This window comes from Panthera uncia (assembly GCF_023721935.1).
Source record: "Panthera uncia isolate 11264 chromosome C1 unlocalized genomic scaffold, Puncia_PCG_1.0 HiC_scaffold_3, whole genome shotgun sequence".
In the NCBI taxonomy this organism is placed as follows: domain Eukaryota; kingdom Metazoa; phylum Chordata; class Mammalia; order Carnivora; family Felidae; genus Panthera; species Panthera uncia.
In genome coordinates, this window is record NW_026057584.1 from 57,557,520 (window position 1) to 57,574,284 (window position 16,765).

Consider the following 16,765-nt stretch of genomic DNA (forward strand, 5'->3'; position numbering starts at 1 on the left):
AGATCAAGCCCTGTGTCAGTCTCTGTGCTGACAGCACCACTGTCTGCCCCTCCCCCACTCATGCGTGCATGCATGCGTGCGTGTGTGTCTCTCTCTCTCTCTCTCTCTCTCTCTCAAATAAACATGAAAAAAAAGGTTGGGGGTTCTAAAATAAAATGCCTTATAGCAAAGAAATAGAGAAATATATTTTAGGGCACACATACATGTTTACATGTGGAATTGACTTAGAAACCTGGAAAGAAGTCTGAGTTGCATGCTAGATTAGCTGATGTAAATTTCCTCACTATCCTGGAAGCTTCTTGAGGGCAGGTACCTATCTTAGTTCCCCACTACATCCCTAGCATCTAGCAGAGTGCCAAGCCGGGAGTGGATGCTCAAGTATTTGTTGATTGAAAGAAGAAAAGAGGAAACTCCAATGGTATGGGATCTTGAGGGCAAGGAAGATAAAGAACTGTTAGAATAAGAGTTAAGAGTGAAATTAGAGAAACCAAAGAGCTTCTTTTAAATTTTGCTTACAATCCTCTTGTGTCTTCTTCGTGACAATAATTCTCCTACCAGTGTAGTTTTGGATGTTTGCCAGAGAGCTGTGTGGTATATTAACAATTCTCTGTCTGTAGTCATTGAAGTCCCAACAATTTATAGTGAACAAAGCCTCCTTTCCCTATGAACGTATTTCCAACCTTGCTGTAAAAGGGAGATAAGGCTAGATTTAGAGGCTTGAGATTCAGTTTAAGGAAGAGATAGTTTTTATACCTCCCAGAGCAAATATCATCATTTATGTCTCAAGGTGCTTCACCTGTTGTATTTACAGCTACCTCAGCGAGGTTTTAGAAAATAGTAATAAGGAATGGGAATTTTTATTGTTTGGCTAGGAAGTAGGCTGATATGTAGGTAAGGAACTTCTTTTGTAGAGGAAGGGGGCAGTTGTAATGGTGCAGGAGTGGAAGAGATGAGAGAGAAGGGTACCACAGGCTAATTCTCTCAGAAAGCCTTTCTAGAACTGTCAGGTTTGTCCCTGCACTCCCTGTATATTGTCATAGTATTTTAACTCTTGTTCTTATCAAAGGAATTGAAATTATATTTCTGTATTCCTCTTTCTTCTGCTAGACTGAAAGTTTCTCAAGCACAGAGACTTTTTTCATCTTTGTGTCGTGGCATGTATTTGGTGTTTAAATGTTTCTTGAACTTAACTGAATTTAAATATTGCTTTGATTTTTCATGGCAATCAGTTATATACTGCATTTTCTTACTAGTTTTAGAAGAGTTTGTTAAGGTAGACAAAACTTACTTGTTCACATCATATGACTATTCATTCCTTAATATTTAATGAGTAAATGCTATTGTGAGATAGGCACTGTTTTAGGTAGTTAAGCCAAAGATAAGTTCCTTGCCCTCATTAAGGTCACATTCTACTGGTAGTAAGAGAAGCAGAACTTTTACAGATTTCCTTTAGATTATTCTGGTGTTCTTTTCCCTCTTCTCACAGACAGCATGGTAGAGTTGGATGTGACTAGAGGAATAGAACCCTACCAGATACAAGTTTTGCCTGGAAACCAGGGAAAAAACTGTCTTCCTACCCTCCTATACCAGATCACCCTTGACCCCAAGACTCAGAACGGTGGCTATTTACACATTTCCCCACAGGAATTATCCAGTTTTTCTGAGCAAGACATTCTTGCTACCACATTTATAAGCAAAATTAGAAAAAAAAATTTTTCTCTGTGCATCACTGGCTTATTTGGATAAGTATATAGTCACTTTGGGGGGTGCCTGGATGGCTCAGTCTTTTAAGCTTCCTACTCTTGATCTCAGGTCATGATCTTGTGGTTCTTGAGATCGAGCCCTGCATCAGGCTCTGTGCGGACAGTGCAGAGCCTGCTTGAGATTCCCTCCCTCCCTTCCTCCCTCTCTCTCTGTCTCTGTCTCTCTGCCCCTCTCCCACTCAAGCGTGCGCGCACACACATGCGCGCTCTGTCTCAAAGTAAACTTGAAAAAAAGCATATGCTTTGTTCACCACGGGATGGGGTTTTAGTAATTGTAAGATGAAGTATTAGCAGAGTTTGGGTTTTTGTTTTGTTTTAAGTTTTGTTTTGTTTTGTTTTTTATATTTATTTATTTTTGAGAGAGAGACAGAGAGCGAGCTGGGGAGGGCAGAGAGAGAGGGAGACACAAAATCCAAAGCAGGCTCCAGGCTCTGACCTGTCTGCATAGAGCCCAACTCGGGGTTCAGATTCATGAACCATAAGATAATGACCTGAGCTGAAGTCAGGTGCTTAACCAGCTGAGCCACCCAGGCGTCCCTCTTTATTTTTTTTAAGTAATCTCCACACCGAACGTGGGACTCAAACTCACAACCCCAAATCAAAAGTCGCAAGCTCTTCTGACTGAGCCAGCCAGGCTCCCCTAGCAGAGTTTTTAAAATGGGCCACTCAGGGCGCCTGGGTGGCTCCACTGGTTGAGTATCCAACTTCGGCTCAGGTCATGATCTCACGGTTTGTGAGTTTGAGCCCCACATCGGGCTCTGTGCTGACAGCTCAGGGCCTGGAGCCTGCTTCGCATTCTGTGTCTCCCTCTCTCTCTGCCCCTCCCCTGCTCACACTCTGTTTCTGTTCTCTCAAAAATAAATAAATGTTAAAAAAAATTTTTTTTTAATAAAAGAAAATGGACCACTGACCTGGATAGTTCCAACATGTTGTACTTGTTCTCAAACTGTTATCAAATAAATAAGTTATAAAGTTGTGAAACAGAGAGATGCTTATATAGATCAACGATATTATGGGACAAATAGATTTTGGTGAATTAGGCTGAGAACTTGATCACCTCTGACTATATTTTAAGAAGTTAAAAACTTTCCAAATAGATATTCTGAAATGCTAGATCTCCTCTTTCTCATCAGACTCCCAAAACCAGAATTTTTACTCTTTTAATAGCTTCCTTTCAACTATAGCCCTAAGAGCTGAATTAAATGTTTTTTCTCCTTTTTTATCCTCTGTGGTGGAGTTGGATATATAGATCCTGTGTTTGAGGCATTTATATGGGTATTCATATTGTAGGAGCACTACTCTTACCTATTATAAAGATTCTTAATAGTGACAGGCTTTGGGGGTGACAGTATTACAAAGTAATAATTATTCAAATATTTCAATATTATTCAAATGTTTCAAAACTATTTTTAACAGTGTGAAAACTATTTTTTTCAGTATCCTTGCCATGAAAAAGAGGACGTGATAAGTTGTTCAACTTATGAAATTCAAGTTACATGTGAATTCTGCCAGGTATGTATGCAGTATTTGGGGTTTTTAGCCATTTTCATATTTTAGGTTATAAAAATTTTCATAGTTATTTCTAGATAAATATTTCAATATTTTTTTCTATTAAAAGAAAACACTTATCCGGTATATTAGTTTAGCTGATACTCCTCTTATGTTTTTAAAGTATCAAATGGAGCATTAAAATACATATTACTATGACAAACATAAACATATTTTAGGGTTTGATTTCTACAGTGTCAGATAATACTAGTTCCATGAGATGTTACATAAAAAAGGATTTCAAATAGCAAATGAATGTGGCAAAAATGCCATATTCTAGGTGCTCCTTTAATCATTTCACTTGAACATATTAAAGACTTTAAAAGTCCTAAAGAAAAAAAGTCCTCCAGCATTTCCCAAATTTGTTTGATTACATACCTTGTTTCTATAGTAGCTGCTGTCATCCCTGTTGAATATGCTTTGGGAAACATTGCTCTGAAGGCTTAACAAGCTAATGTTGAAAAAAGAACAATGTTACTGAATTTTTAGCTGAGTCAAATACCGTTATATGTAATTTTTTAAAACAATTTTTAATGTTTATTTATTTTTGAGACAGAAGGAGACAGAGCGTGAGTGGGGGAGGGGCAGAGAGAGAGGGAGACACAGAATGCGAAGCAGGCTCCAGACTCTGAGCTGTCAGCACAGAGCCCGATGTGGGGCTCGAACCCACGAACCATGAGATCATGACCTGAGCCGAAGTCGGACGCTTAACCGACTGAGCCACGCAGGTGCCCCAGTTATATGTAATTTTTAGAAAGAAAACCAAAACAATGAAAACTTACAAGTTGATAGGAGTGATTGGGAACTTTAAGTCTAAATCAAAAATAGGAAAATAATCTTGACCCAAAAAAATTTTTTAGTTATTTTGTTCAAATCAGGATCCAAAAGAGGATTTACATGTAGTTAGTATTTAGGAGATTTATTAAATCTCCTTTAATTTATAACAGTTCCTGTCTACCTCCTCTCTTCTTGTGTACTCCATGATATTTATTTGTTGAAGTGACTAGGGCTTTGTCCTATAGAATTTGGCTGACTGCTTCCAGATTGTTTTCACAGGTTTTTCTACCTCCTATATTTCCTGTAGCTGGATCTAGAGATGCTCAGTTAGATTCAGGTTTGACCCCGTTCCACCTCCCCCCCCCCCCCCCCCCCCCCCCCCCCACCAACACACACACACCCTGCCTCCCTGGACTACTTTCTTGTGCATAATGTCTGATTGTCCCATTCTTAGTGATGTTAAGGTTGACCTGTTTCCCATCACCTTTTTTGCTAATGGTTTCATCAGACAATGGTGACCTGGTCTAGATCCATTATTTCATTGGGGATTAAAGTGATGATTTTCTAATTGTTTCATTCATTCTTCACTTAAACTGTTGAACAGGAAAAATTTAGTCTGACAGACCCAGGTTCCTGACCTTTTCCTTTTGTAGTGTAAAATCTGCATGCTACATGTATTTGTCTACTCATTATAAGAAAATGGAAGGGGGGGCACCTGGGTGGCTCAGTCGGTTAAGTGTCCCCGACCCTTGATTTTGGCTCATGTCATGATGACAGCAGAGAACACTTGGGATTCCCTCTCTCCTCTGCAGCTCCCTTGCTGCTCTTTCTGTCTCTCAAAAATAAAGAAACTTTAAAAAAAAAAATTGAAGATGAAAAGGAAATAGGGCTAAAATATCAGTAAAAATGTTTAGTTCAGGGGCGCCTGGGTGGCTCAGTCGGTTAAACGTCCAACTTCAGCTCAGGTCACGATCTCGCGGTCCATGAGTTCGAGCCCCGCGTTGGGCTCTGGGCTGATGGCTCAGAGCCTGGAGCCTGCTTCCGATTCTGTGTCTCCCTCTCTCTCTGCCCCTCCCCCGTTCATGATCTGTCTCTCTCTGTCTCAAAAATAAATAAAATGTTAAAAAAAAAAAAAATTAAAAAAAAAATGTTTAGTTCACATTGAAGTAGAAAAGGTAATAAGCTTAGTGAAAATCATATAATACTACATTTTAAATTATTCTTTAAAAATCTGTACTGTAAAATGTTAAGTCATCTCTTAATGTTTTATTATAGGCAATACAAGGACCTGTGGAATATGAGTGATGACAAACCCTTTCTATGCACTGCCCCTGGATGTGGCCAGGTAATATATAAATTACTTTAAATCATTTTGTATAGTCACATTTATTAAAACACTGATGACAGTTTTTGTTGTCATGAAAAGGATTCTCCTGCAATTTTTTGTAACATTTTGGAGTTCGAATAAAAATAACCTCGAAAATTTTTGAGAAGAAATTCTTCATTTTTCTGAATAGAATATTTGAATTTTAAAATACACAATCTAATATGGGGAAAAAAAGTTAAAATTCCTGTAATGGAAAGGTGGATACCTAGATGAAATCCAGGGCTTAAAAGTATTTTCATTTGACCATTATTGGTTAAAAATCATTGTAATTTGCTTAATTGGAAATGAAATATACATTATCTTGCTTGAAAATTATTTTACTTGCTGAACTCATAAAATTAATACTTAACCTCTGACAATATCACTAATGCATTAATGTTCTTAATGTACTTAAGTCTAACATTTTCACTACAGAGCATGTGTGAAGTATTTTCAGAAAAATCAGCATTGTTTCAAAAAATAATATTTCAGTGTTTTTAACAGGCTATTACATTATTAATCTATTGCTATTATGATAATTCTAACTTACAGACACCAGTAAAAGGATAAATTTAATGTGTAGTCAAATTACAGAGTACTTAACGATACAAACTGTAGATCATAAATAAGCATTTGTGTTTCATTGGTTGTTATTTGTTTTCTTTAGTTGACATTTTAAATTGCATAATTTGACATAAAATAAACTGCACATACTTATAATGTACAATTTCATGTTTTAACATGTATATGCTCATAAGACCATCACCATAATTAAGATAGTGAACATACTCATCACACCAAAAGTTTCTTCATGCCCATTTGTGATCCCTCCGTTTGTTATCCCTCCTACCATTGTAAACCACTATTCTGCCTTATATCCCTATAGATTAGTTTGCATTTTCTAGAATTTTATATAGAGTCATACAGTCTGTACTTTTATCTGGCATCTTTTGTTCCACATAATTAATTTGTGATTTCCCATGTTATGTAATCAATAAATTCTTTTTCATTGATGAGTAATATTTCATTATTAAATGTGGACATTTGGCTTATTTCCAGTTTTCAGTTATTACAAATAAAACTGGTGTAAATATTTGTGTACAAGTCTTTTGTATAGATGAATGCTTTCTTTTCTCTTGGGTAAATGCATAGGAATGTAGTGGTGGGATCATATGATAGATATGTATTTACTTTTTTAAGAAATTGCCAAACTGTCTTCCAAAAATGGATGCACCACTTTACATTCTTACCAAGAGTGTATAAGAGGTCTGGTTGTGCCATATCTTTGCCAACATTTGGTGGTGTGTTGGTCTTCTCATTTTAGCCATTTTTATTGTATATCCTGTAGTTTTAATTTGCATTTCTTTGATGAAAAGATGAGCACTTATTCATGTGCTTGTTGGACGGTTGCCATCCTGGATACCAGTCCATTGTCAAATAGTTTCTCTACTAAGTCTGGTTGGCATCTTAATTTTCATGATAAAAGCTTTTGAACAAGTCTTTCTAATTTTAGTGAAGTCTAATGTGTTAACTTTTTCTCTTCTATGGTTGTTGCTTTCTAAGAAATCTTGTCTAAGAAATCTTTGCCTACCTTTAGGTCACAAAGGTATTCTCCTTTATTTTTCTGAAAGCTTGTTTTTTCATTCAGGTCTCTGTTTCATCTTGAACTCGTTTTTGTATATGTATATACTGGTGTGAGGTAGGAATTCAAGCTCACTTTTTTTCCATGTGATTTTTCAGCATCATTTGTTGAAAAGATTTTTCTTTCTCTATTAATTTGCTTCAACTCCTTCGTTGAAAATCAAATCACTGTGTAACTGTAGGTCTGTTTCTGAGCAGTCTACTCTGTTCCTTTCATCAGTTTGTCAGCTTTTATGCTAGTACCACAATATCTTAATTACTCTAGCTTTATAATAATGCTTCCAGTCAGGAAAGGGAAGTTCACCAATTTAGTTCTTTCTCCTTTTGAAGATTGTTTTGGATAGTCTGTTAATTTTAGTCACTCTGGTGAGGATGTAGTTGTATCTGATTATGATCTTAATTTACCTGATATCTGATGATGCTGAGCCAGGGTAAAGATAGGAATTACCAGGGTTGGTGCTATTTAGACAGGTTGTGCCTCTCTGATAAGGTGACATTTTAATTAAAACGTGAAAATGTGGGAGCAGACCCTGGAGGAAGAGTTTTTAAACTGAAGGAACAGCAAATATAAAGGTCCTAAGGAGAGAATGGGTTTGGGTGTGTTTAAAAACAGAAAGACGACTGTTGTGGCTGGAGCATGCAGTGACCAACAAGGATAAATAAGGGTAAGAGATGCTGTCAAGTAGAAAAAAAGAGTCCTACTCTCTAGGACTCTGTCGACTGTGATCAGGTATTTGGGCTTTATTCACAGAGTGATGAAAAGCCATTACTGAGCTAAGAGTGCAAACGGGGAGTAGACTGACAGCTGTTAGGTGAGAGATAATGGTGTCTTTGTCTACATGCTAATAGTGGAAATATAGAGAAGTAGACTGATTTGACATATATTTTGGACATATATTTGATATTCATTTTTCTGTAAATTGAAGAAAGCTATAAAAATTACACTTCCCAGAATTTTTTATGACTAGTATTTCCTAGGAAATTGAAAATTCATATAAAAATTGATTTTAGAAGTACCAATTTGGTGGTGGTAATGTAGTACAAGTTCTTTTTTGTCATAAGTATTGATACTATTCCAAATTTGAAATTTAGCTTTAGTGCACTTAAATTTAAATTTTCAAAGAGATTTTAAATTTCTTAAAACATACTTTGTTGATATTATTTTGGAGAGAGACCAGTAGAAATCAGTGCAGAGAATACTAACTGTTGACTGTTGCTATTAAAAATGTTTTTAGGGGCGCCTGGGTGGCTCAGTCAGTTAAGCGTCCGACTTTGGCTCAGGTCATGATCTCGCAGTTTGTGAGTTCAAGCCCCACATCAGGCTCTGTGCTGAGCTCAGAGCCTGGAGCTTGCTGCAGATTCTCTGTCTCCTTCTCTCTCTGCCTCTTCCCCACTTGTGCTCTGTCTCGCTCTTGTCTCTCAAAAACAAATTTTAAAAAATGTAAAAAAAAAAAAATTAAAAAATGTTTTTATATGCCACTATTATGTATTTCACAGAAAGAGTTGCATTCATTGCATTTGTTTTAAAGTGATGTTCCACTGAATTTGGTGAAAGAGACAAAGTGAGATAATTTAGTGAAAGATTCATTTAACATGGGAACTCTTCTATTTTATTGGTAATAGCTTTGCTTTTGGTGATGCTTTCATTGAAAATTATCTCTTTGGTAGAATGTTTATACGTTATAAGCTGTTTTGCAAAGGAAATTAAGATTGATTTTATTCAGTCTAAAGTGTCACTGGAGGTATGTTAATGTGAGTATGTGTGTATAACTTTCTGATGTTGAGTAGATTTCTTCAACTAGTAAAAAAGTAAGACGAGCTAGTGGTCTGATGGTTTTATAACTTAGTTGTACCTATTTAATCTGTTAGTAATCTATATCGTGGATGTGAATGCATGTATTAAATGCAGAATGACTGACGTCTTAGGAAGTTAGTTCTGGTAAGTGTTCAAGCCTTAGAAACACAGATTTCTCAGATATCAGAGCTTAAATTCCTTATAGAAGCAACTGGTTTACCTCCCTTCCATCTGTCAGGTTACCCTTTTTAACTTTTTAAGAGAGATGGTTATCTTATCCTACTTTTCTTGACTGCCTTTCCATTTTATTCAGCTGTATGCTCAAAGCCTTGTTGTTTAGCAAAATACTGTGTACATGTATAACAGTTTGCATTGGGGTTGTACTCTGAATTGCCTGGGAGAAAGAAATTATGAATTCAGTATGTTGTTATTACTAGTAGTATCATAATTTTTCTGTAAAACTTACTTTCAAAATAAACTTTTTAATTTGGCTCAGAAAACGGTTCAAATAGATTTTGCAAAAATTTTAACTTAGCATGTAGTAGCTATTTTATAAGCATTTGTTGAAAAAATAATTTATTTCATTCATATACATAGATATATATTCATCTATCTATAGATATATCTGTCCTTTCCTGGTGACTGCCTTTTGACAAGATGACTGTTGGCATTTTTTTTAAGTTTCTAGTTAAAGGTAAATAAATTAGCTCAGGTGATAGCTAAGGTTCAACTCCCCTATATCAGGTACCAGTTTCAATGTATTTTATCCATGTACATCAATAATATCATCTGATCAAAAATCTCTTAATAGCATTTTGGTAAATTTGATCTGTAGATCATATGTGAGACTTCATAAATTCATATTTCTTGTTCTCCCCCTTTTAATATTCACATGATCCTAAATGGTTTTTAGGGTTCTTTTAACTGTTCTTTTTTACTTAGGATTAAATTTGGTGCCATTTTCACATGTTTTGTACAATTTGTGCAATTCTGTATGTAGTTGCTCTTTGATTTGGATATTTGTGGTCGAACCAATCCAGGCAGGGGATAGTGGTAGAATAAGTTCCTAGGAGATAACTGTCCATGTTCTTATCTGTTAATTATGACCTCTACCAAAATGCATTTATTCACAAATGTTTAATTATTGCCTCCGTGGGAGAAATTACATTGTTAGGTTCTTTGGACATAAAGTGAATCTTGCTTTAAGGTACTTTTAGTGTGGAATGTAATACATGTATATTTAAAATTCTAATGTAAGGTAATTAAATATGCTAGTAAATTCTACACATATGTTCATTCTCTAAGAGCAGTTATTCAGCGGTCTATGAAAAGACAGCTACTTCTTCCTCCAAATTTGGGAGTAATTCTTATAATGATAAAGCAATAGTAAGATAGCACTTGAGTGGGAAAGAGCTGGATTATAAAATGAACTGCTTTGTTATATTGATTGCTATTTCTTCACTGAATTACAAGAAGCATTTTTGCTTAATATGGTAACATAAAGAACCTGATTTACTTCTTAATTTATTCAGGAGTAATATTTCTACAAGAGAAGGAATCCATTTTGATGGTTTAGGGGAACTGAGTTCAAATATGTATAATTTTAACATTCCCGTTTATAAGGATGTAGAACAGAGAGTTTATATCTCTTAATGTGGCATTTTATAATTATTGCTCTGAAATAAAATATAAGTGCTCCCTATTTTCAGTTATAATTGTTGCTCGATAAGGAGCATCTTCATAAAGGTTGATGTCCAGACATAATTTTATTTTAAAATGAACTAGCTTATTATATTGGTTGCTATTTCTTTGTTGGATTATAACAAAAGCATTCTTTTTTAACGTGGTAACATAAAGAACCTGATTTACTTCTTAATTTGTCCGGGAATAATATTTTTATAAGAGAATTCTCATTTTAAAAGTGGTAAGTAACCTGAAGTCTGGGTCAATACAGTGCTTTCCTCAGAAGTCATTGTACCATGGAATATATATTTCTACTATGATAAAGCAAAAAAAAGAAAAAATCAGTAGTGGTCTGTTTTTAGTATCCAAATGAAATTTATATGAAGTTTCTTTGCCTCAGGTTTTATGAGTTTGCCTCAGTCAGATGAGTTTTGTGACTTAGTAATACATCAGTATTGCTTATTCTTGGGTAATGGGTTTCTCTATGATTATATGAAGTCTTCTGTGTTTATACTAACAATAGATTCTTTTATAGTTAACAAACTATTTCATTGTTAATGGTGGTTTTACATGTTGTGGAAATGAATTTCCTTATCATTTTACTTATTTGATCAAATTGAAAATCTTAACTATATTTTAAAACTTTTTGCCACAGCGTTTTACCAACGAGGATCATTTGGCTGTCCATAAACATAAACATGAGATGACACTGAAATTTGGTCCAGCACGTAATGACAGTGTCATTGTGGCTGGTTAGTATATGCTTTTATTAATAGCTTATATACATATTTCACCTGGAATGTGCACAATTTTTGTGTATTCTCTGTAAATAATATAGTCTGGTGATATTCCAATTCATTTACAGTAAATGTTGGCAACATGTATTTTACCCATTACATTTTCATGTTTCCTTCTGACCATTCATTTCACTTTTTTTGTGTGTGGTTTTTCAAATGTAGATTTCAATGTCAGTTTTGTGGAAGTTAATTTAGAACCCCAGGAGCATTTTTATAGCATCTCCAGAATATACATTTAATTGATAATTGAACTAATGTGATGTTTAGTCAGTGTTTCTTTTAGCTTTTTACACCTGGTTTACAATGCTGTGGGAAGATAGGAAATGATCAAGCTTCTCCTGTTGGAGAGAGATCAATTAGCTGACTTGCTCACTAGAATTTGTTTATATTTCTTTTGGGACTAAAACATCTGTGTTAGTAAAATACTCTCAATAAAGGGGCCGAAATTCAGTATTTGCTTTTCTTGTGTTTTGAGCCTATGAACATACAGTATTACATAAGCAGATGAATATCTTTCACAATATGTGAAAAGAGAAAATTCATGCATTGTTTTATTGTCCTTTCATGCTGTATTAGCTGCCCCTTTTTTGGTATTTAAATATATATACACACACGTCTATGTGTATGGACACACATAATACGCATAGTTTTACTGCACTTTCTATATTTTATAAGTATCATGATAAGAAAACAAAGTTTCATATAAAACTTAATATATTTATATAAATTTCAGACCCTTTAGTGTCATAACCACAAAGTCGTAAGTATTCAGAATCACCCCTAAATTATTCTTTTCTCAAGTTTGGGTTATACTGCTTGTAAGTCTGGAATTAACCCTGATATCTGAATATTATGAATATTTTGAAATTAATACCCAGCATAGAAATTGTCATATGCAGTGCTCTGGAGAGATAATGAGGCAGATGGTTTTTCCTGTACTTTCAGTATCATAATTTTTGTACTGAAAAAATTTGAGGTAACAAAAAGTTGGTAATTTGTCAAAAACTAGGAAAAATGAAAGAGAGAATGCTCAGTGTATCTTTAGTTCCATAAAAGGAAGCAGAGAAGAATGAGCTATACCTTTCTTTAAAATGGTATACATCAGATCTAAAGAGCTAGAACCAAAAAAAAGCAGTCAAACAAAGTAACAACAACCTGGACAGTTCACTCTCCTAGGCATGAAGGTCTTTGCTTGTCTGAAACTTCTTGCCCTAGAGCAATGTCTGGAAATTTTCAACTTAAAAATGTTTTGGGATTGGTTTCTAGAAATCTCCTGTTGCTTTACCTTTATTACAGTAGAAAAATAGAACATGTTCAAACACAGCACTTGACCATTTTTTTACTAACATATGTTGAAATAAGTAGTTTAGCATTACTGTATAATGCATGATGTGTGTGGTATATATTTGATGGTCAGTAGCCATAAGCCACTGCATATCATATTTAAACCGTTGTTGTTTAAACCATGCCTGTGTTGATGTTTCTTTTCTCAGGCTTCATCATTCCAGTAATCACTAATAATGCATACGCATAAAACATGGTTATTTTTAAGCTCTTTCTCTCCCTTTAACACAAATTAGGAGCCTTCTGTTGAGGTGAGATAGACCTTTTGCATGTGAATAGAAGAGTCAGATTTATATTCAGTTTACTAATTCAGCTATGATGGACTTAAACTGATATGAGTATTCTGAGCCATTACTGTGATAGAGTTATAGAAGTCTTTTGAGGGTTAGTGGGTACGTATGTTGTAGACTAACAGGTAAAATGATGGCAAGAGAGAGTCTCTTCAGTAATTTAGATAATACTAGTAGTGTTTGAAATAGGCTTACATTATACATAATATGTGTGAAATGTAGGTCATTTTAGTGTTAAATATATTTATATGTAGTAAGCATATCATTACTCTAGATATAGGTGGGGCAGAGATGAAACAATAAGTAATGCCCATTCTGGGGGCACAGTATTTAACAAATATATGAATTTTAATTTTACAAAATCTTAAACCAGGATTCATCCTTATACATGTATTTAATTTAGGCTAGATTCCTAATACAACCTGTAAGTTAAAATACATAGAATGTGAATAGAATTTCAGTGTGCCACCAACTCTGGTCAGTATGAATAAATAGCCTGGAAAATTATGAGACCAAATAGGCAGAGTCCATAAAAATACTATTTTTTATTCAACATGGACCTTAACTGGCATTTATTCTATAACCAGTATATGTGTTAATGTACATAGCATAAGCACATATTCAAGGATAGTTAAAATATTCCAAGTTGTGAGAAAATAGAGTTGACTATTCCTCTACTGCCTAGAAATTAAGGTAGAACTTTACATAAATATGTAACTCTTAAATAGCCCCTTGTTCCAAACTTGAAAAATGCATTAAAATAGAAAATTGGCTTTAGCAGATAGTAATAAGGAAGGAGGGTTGGTTATTTTTGTTGTTGTTGTTGTTGTTTTGGTTTGTTTTTGTTTCAGGGCTCTTGTTTTAACCTTCTTTTTCTTCCTTGTAGTATTTTGATCTACCTCCTAAAAATTCTGTTTTATCTTAAGCTTGCTTTCGTAATAGATTATGAACACTAGTGGAAGGGCCAGGCTAGAGTGAAGATACATGCTCTAGTCCTAGTTTTCCCCAAAGTGCATGTATTTTAAACAATCATAATTTTTTAATAATGTAAAATTTTTAAAATTCTTACTGCCTTAAATAATGATAATAGTTGATCTCTGAGTAGAAGATGCTTGTCACTCTACTCAGAGAGAAGGTCTGGACTAAGGAAGAAGAAGGACTTTTTTCATACTTTTATGGTTCATAAAGTTGGAGGAAATATCTTGAACTGCAACAAAAACTTAACCAAATTTTGTTTGCTTTAAAGGAAGAGGTCTTTCCAAAGAGAATTAACAGCTGATTGAACCAGTCCTGCTAATTTGTTAATTTACTAGCTATATTTTAGGGTCCTGCATGATATTTAAATCTATGTGATTGCTTCTTGACGTTTATTTCAGATCAGACCCCAACACCAACAAGATTCTTGAAAAACTGTGAAGAAGTGGGTTTGTTTAATGAATTGGCAAGTCCATTTGAGAATGAATTCAAGAAAGCCTCAGAAGACGACATTAAAAAAGTATGTTGTTAACCATGAAATTAAAAAAAAGAGTACTTCTAACAGAACGATAATCATAGCTAACACTTCCTGCTTTCTTATTTTAGAAATGCTGATTGGCATTTTGGAATTCCTAACATTTTCTTTTAACGTTTGTATTTTAGATGCCTCTAGATTTATCCCCTCTTGCAACACCCATTATAAGAAGCAAAATTGAGGAGCCCTCTGTTGTAGAAACAACTCACCAAGATAGTCCTTTACCTCACCCAGAATCTACTACCAGTGATGAAAAGGTTAGAAATTTGCATTTTTGGTAGAAAATCACCCCAAGTAAAGTTTAGTATTTGATTTACATAAAATGTTAATGTAATAAGTTGTACATAATTGAGTGTCAGGTTGTAATAGTCTTATATGTAAAAGCCTGTGAATACTCATGGAAATTTCAGGGCAAGAAGACGTCACCTTTGTAAAAAATTGGCTTTTTATTACACAGAAAAATTACAGGGGAGGACAGCAGTCATTTTAAATAAAACTTATTTTTTAAAGGCTACACAAATTTATAAAAACTTAATTTTTCTGGGTTTTGTTATTTTATTCTTTGCTACCTTTTTTTTTTTTTAATGTTTATTTTTGAGAGAAAGAGAGTGCAAGCGGGGGAGTTGGGGACATAGGGGGTTGGGACATAGAATCTGGAGCTGCGAGATCATGACCTGAGGTGAAGTAGGACGCTTGACCGACCAAGCCACCCAGGCGCCCCTATTCTTCACTGCTCTTATATAGTGACAGCTTTTTCTTTACTACTAAAAATTGCTCGAACCAAGGTTATTTAGGCTTTTTAAGGGCTAAAGCAATACTCATTCTCAGCAATGGGTCTTTGGTACTGCCAACTGAGGTGATGGTGATACTGTCTTAGTACAGGCCTTTTGTAGGCAATTTAGGGCTTATTCCTGGATCTTGAATACCTTGGTAATTTGGGACCCTTTGGGCTATAGTATGGGTTGAGTAACCATTATTGTGAGTATTTCTTGATTGCTTTTTTTCATAAGCACATCTAATGAACACATGGGGTGGTATGTGTGGCACAATGAAGAGGCATTGACAATGTTTCTGTGTAGATTGTTTTATTCTAAAACCATAAATGGATTAATGGATTTCTGTCATGGCAGAGGATGACATGGCTTTGACCTTAGATGTTTTGTGGGGTGTTTTCCTCAGTTCCTAATTATAAAAGCGAGTCTCTTTATAAAAACTTTAAGAATATAGAAAAATATAAGGAAAAAAACCAAAATCTCCTCTTAGCCCATAATTGAGTGATAAGAAATACTAATATTTTGAAACATTTTTTCCTAGATATATGCATGCATTTATACAAATATACTGTGTAAGTGAATAGCTCATTAGAAGGATAAATAGATACCAAGAAAAATTCGAAGAAAGATCCTAGTTTACTTTTTAATTTAAAAAATTTATTTTTAATTTTTTTTTAAGTAAGCTGTACACCCATCATGGGGCTTGAACTCATGACCCCAAGATCAAGAGTCACATGCTCTACCAATTGAGCCAGCCAGGCATCCTGATCCGAGTTTACTTTTATATCATGCATTCGACATTCAGCATTAATGAACATTTTCCCACATCATTAGAAAATTTCCAAAATCATAATTTTCTTCATTTTTTGAGAATGTTATTTAAATCCAAGTTAGTTAACATGTAGTGTAATAATGGTTTCAAGAGTAGAATCTGATTGATTCATCACTTACATATAACATGCAGTGTTCATCCCAACAAGTGCCCTCCTTAATGCCCATCACCCATGACCCATCCCCCTACCCAGCCACCCCTTCAGCAGCCCTCAGTTTGTTCTCTGTATTTAAGTCTCTTATGGTTTGTCTCCCTCTCTGTTTTTATCTTATTTTTGCTTCCCTGTATTCATCTGTTTTGTTTCTTAAATTCCACATATGAGTGAAATCGTATGATATTTATCTTTTTCTGACTTATTTTGCTTAGCATAATACATTCTGGTCCCATCCACATTGTTGCAAATAGCAAGATCTCATTCTTTTTGATTGCCGAGTTATATTCTATTGTATAGATATACCACATCTTCTTTATCCATTCATCAGTCAGTGGACATTTGGGCTCTTTCCATAATTTGCCTATTGTTGATAGTGCTGCTATAAACATTGGGGTGCATATGCCCCTTCAGTCAGCATTTTTGTATCCTTTGGATAAATACCTAGTAGTACAATTGCTGGGCCATAGGGTAGCTCAATTTTTAATTTTTTGA

General features: G+C 34.7%; 1 protein-coding gene across 13 annotated transcripts in view; it reads left to right on the forward strand.

Moving 5' to 3' along the window:
• Positions 1-16,765, forward strand: part of ATF2 (activating transcription factor 2) — an 81,512-nt gene that overhangs the window by 25,635 nt on the left and 39,112 nt on the right. For 12 of the 13 annotated variants that reach the window (XR_007454471.1, XM_049615994.1, XM_049615999.1 and 9 more), the window contains 5 exons: positions 3,201-3,275; positions 5,364-5,433; positions 11,229-11,325; positions 14,381-14,499; positions 14,643-14,771. Coding sequence is in view for 12 of the 13 variants with exons in the window: in XM_049615994.1 (XP_049471951.1) it covers positions 3,244-3,275; positions 5,364-5,433; positions 11,229-11,325; positions 14,381-14,499; positions 14,643-14,771 (447 nt within the window). In the remaining variant the exon portion in view is untranslated. The remainder of the gene's footprint in view (positions 1-3,200; positions 3,276-5,363; positions 5,434-11,228; positions 11,326-14,380; positions 14,500-14,642; positions 14,772-16,765) is intronic. The other variant, XM_049616001.1, reaches the window with a different exon arrangement.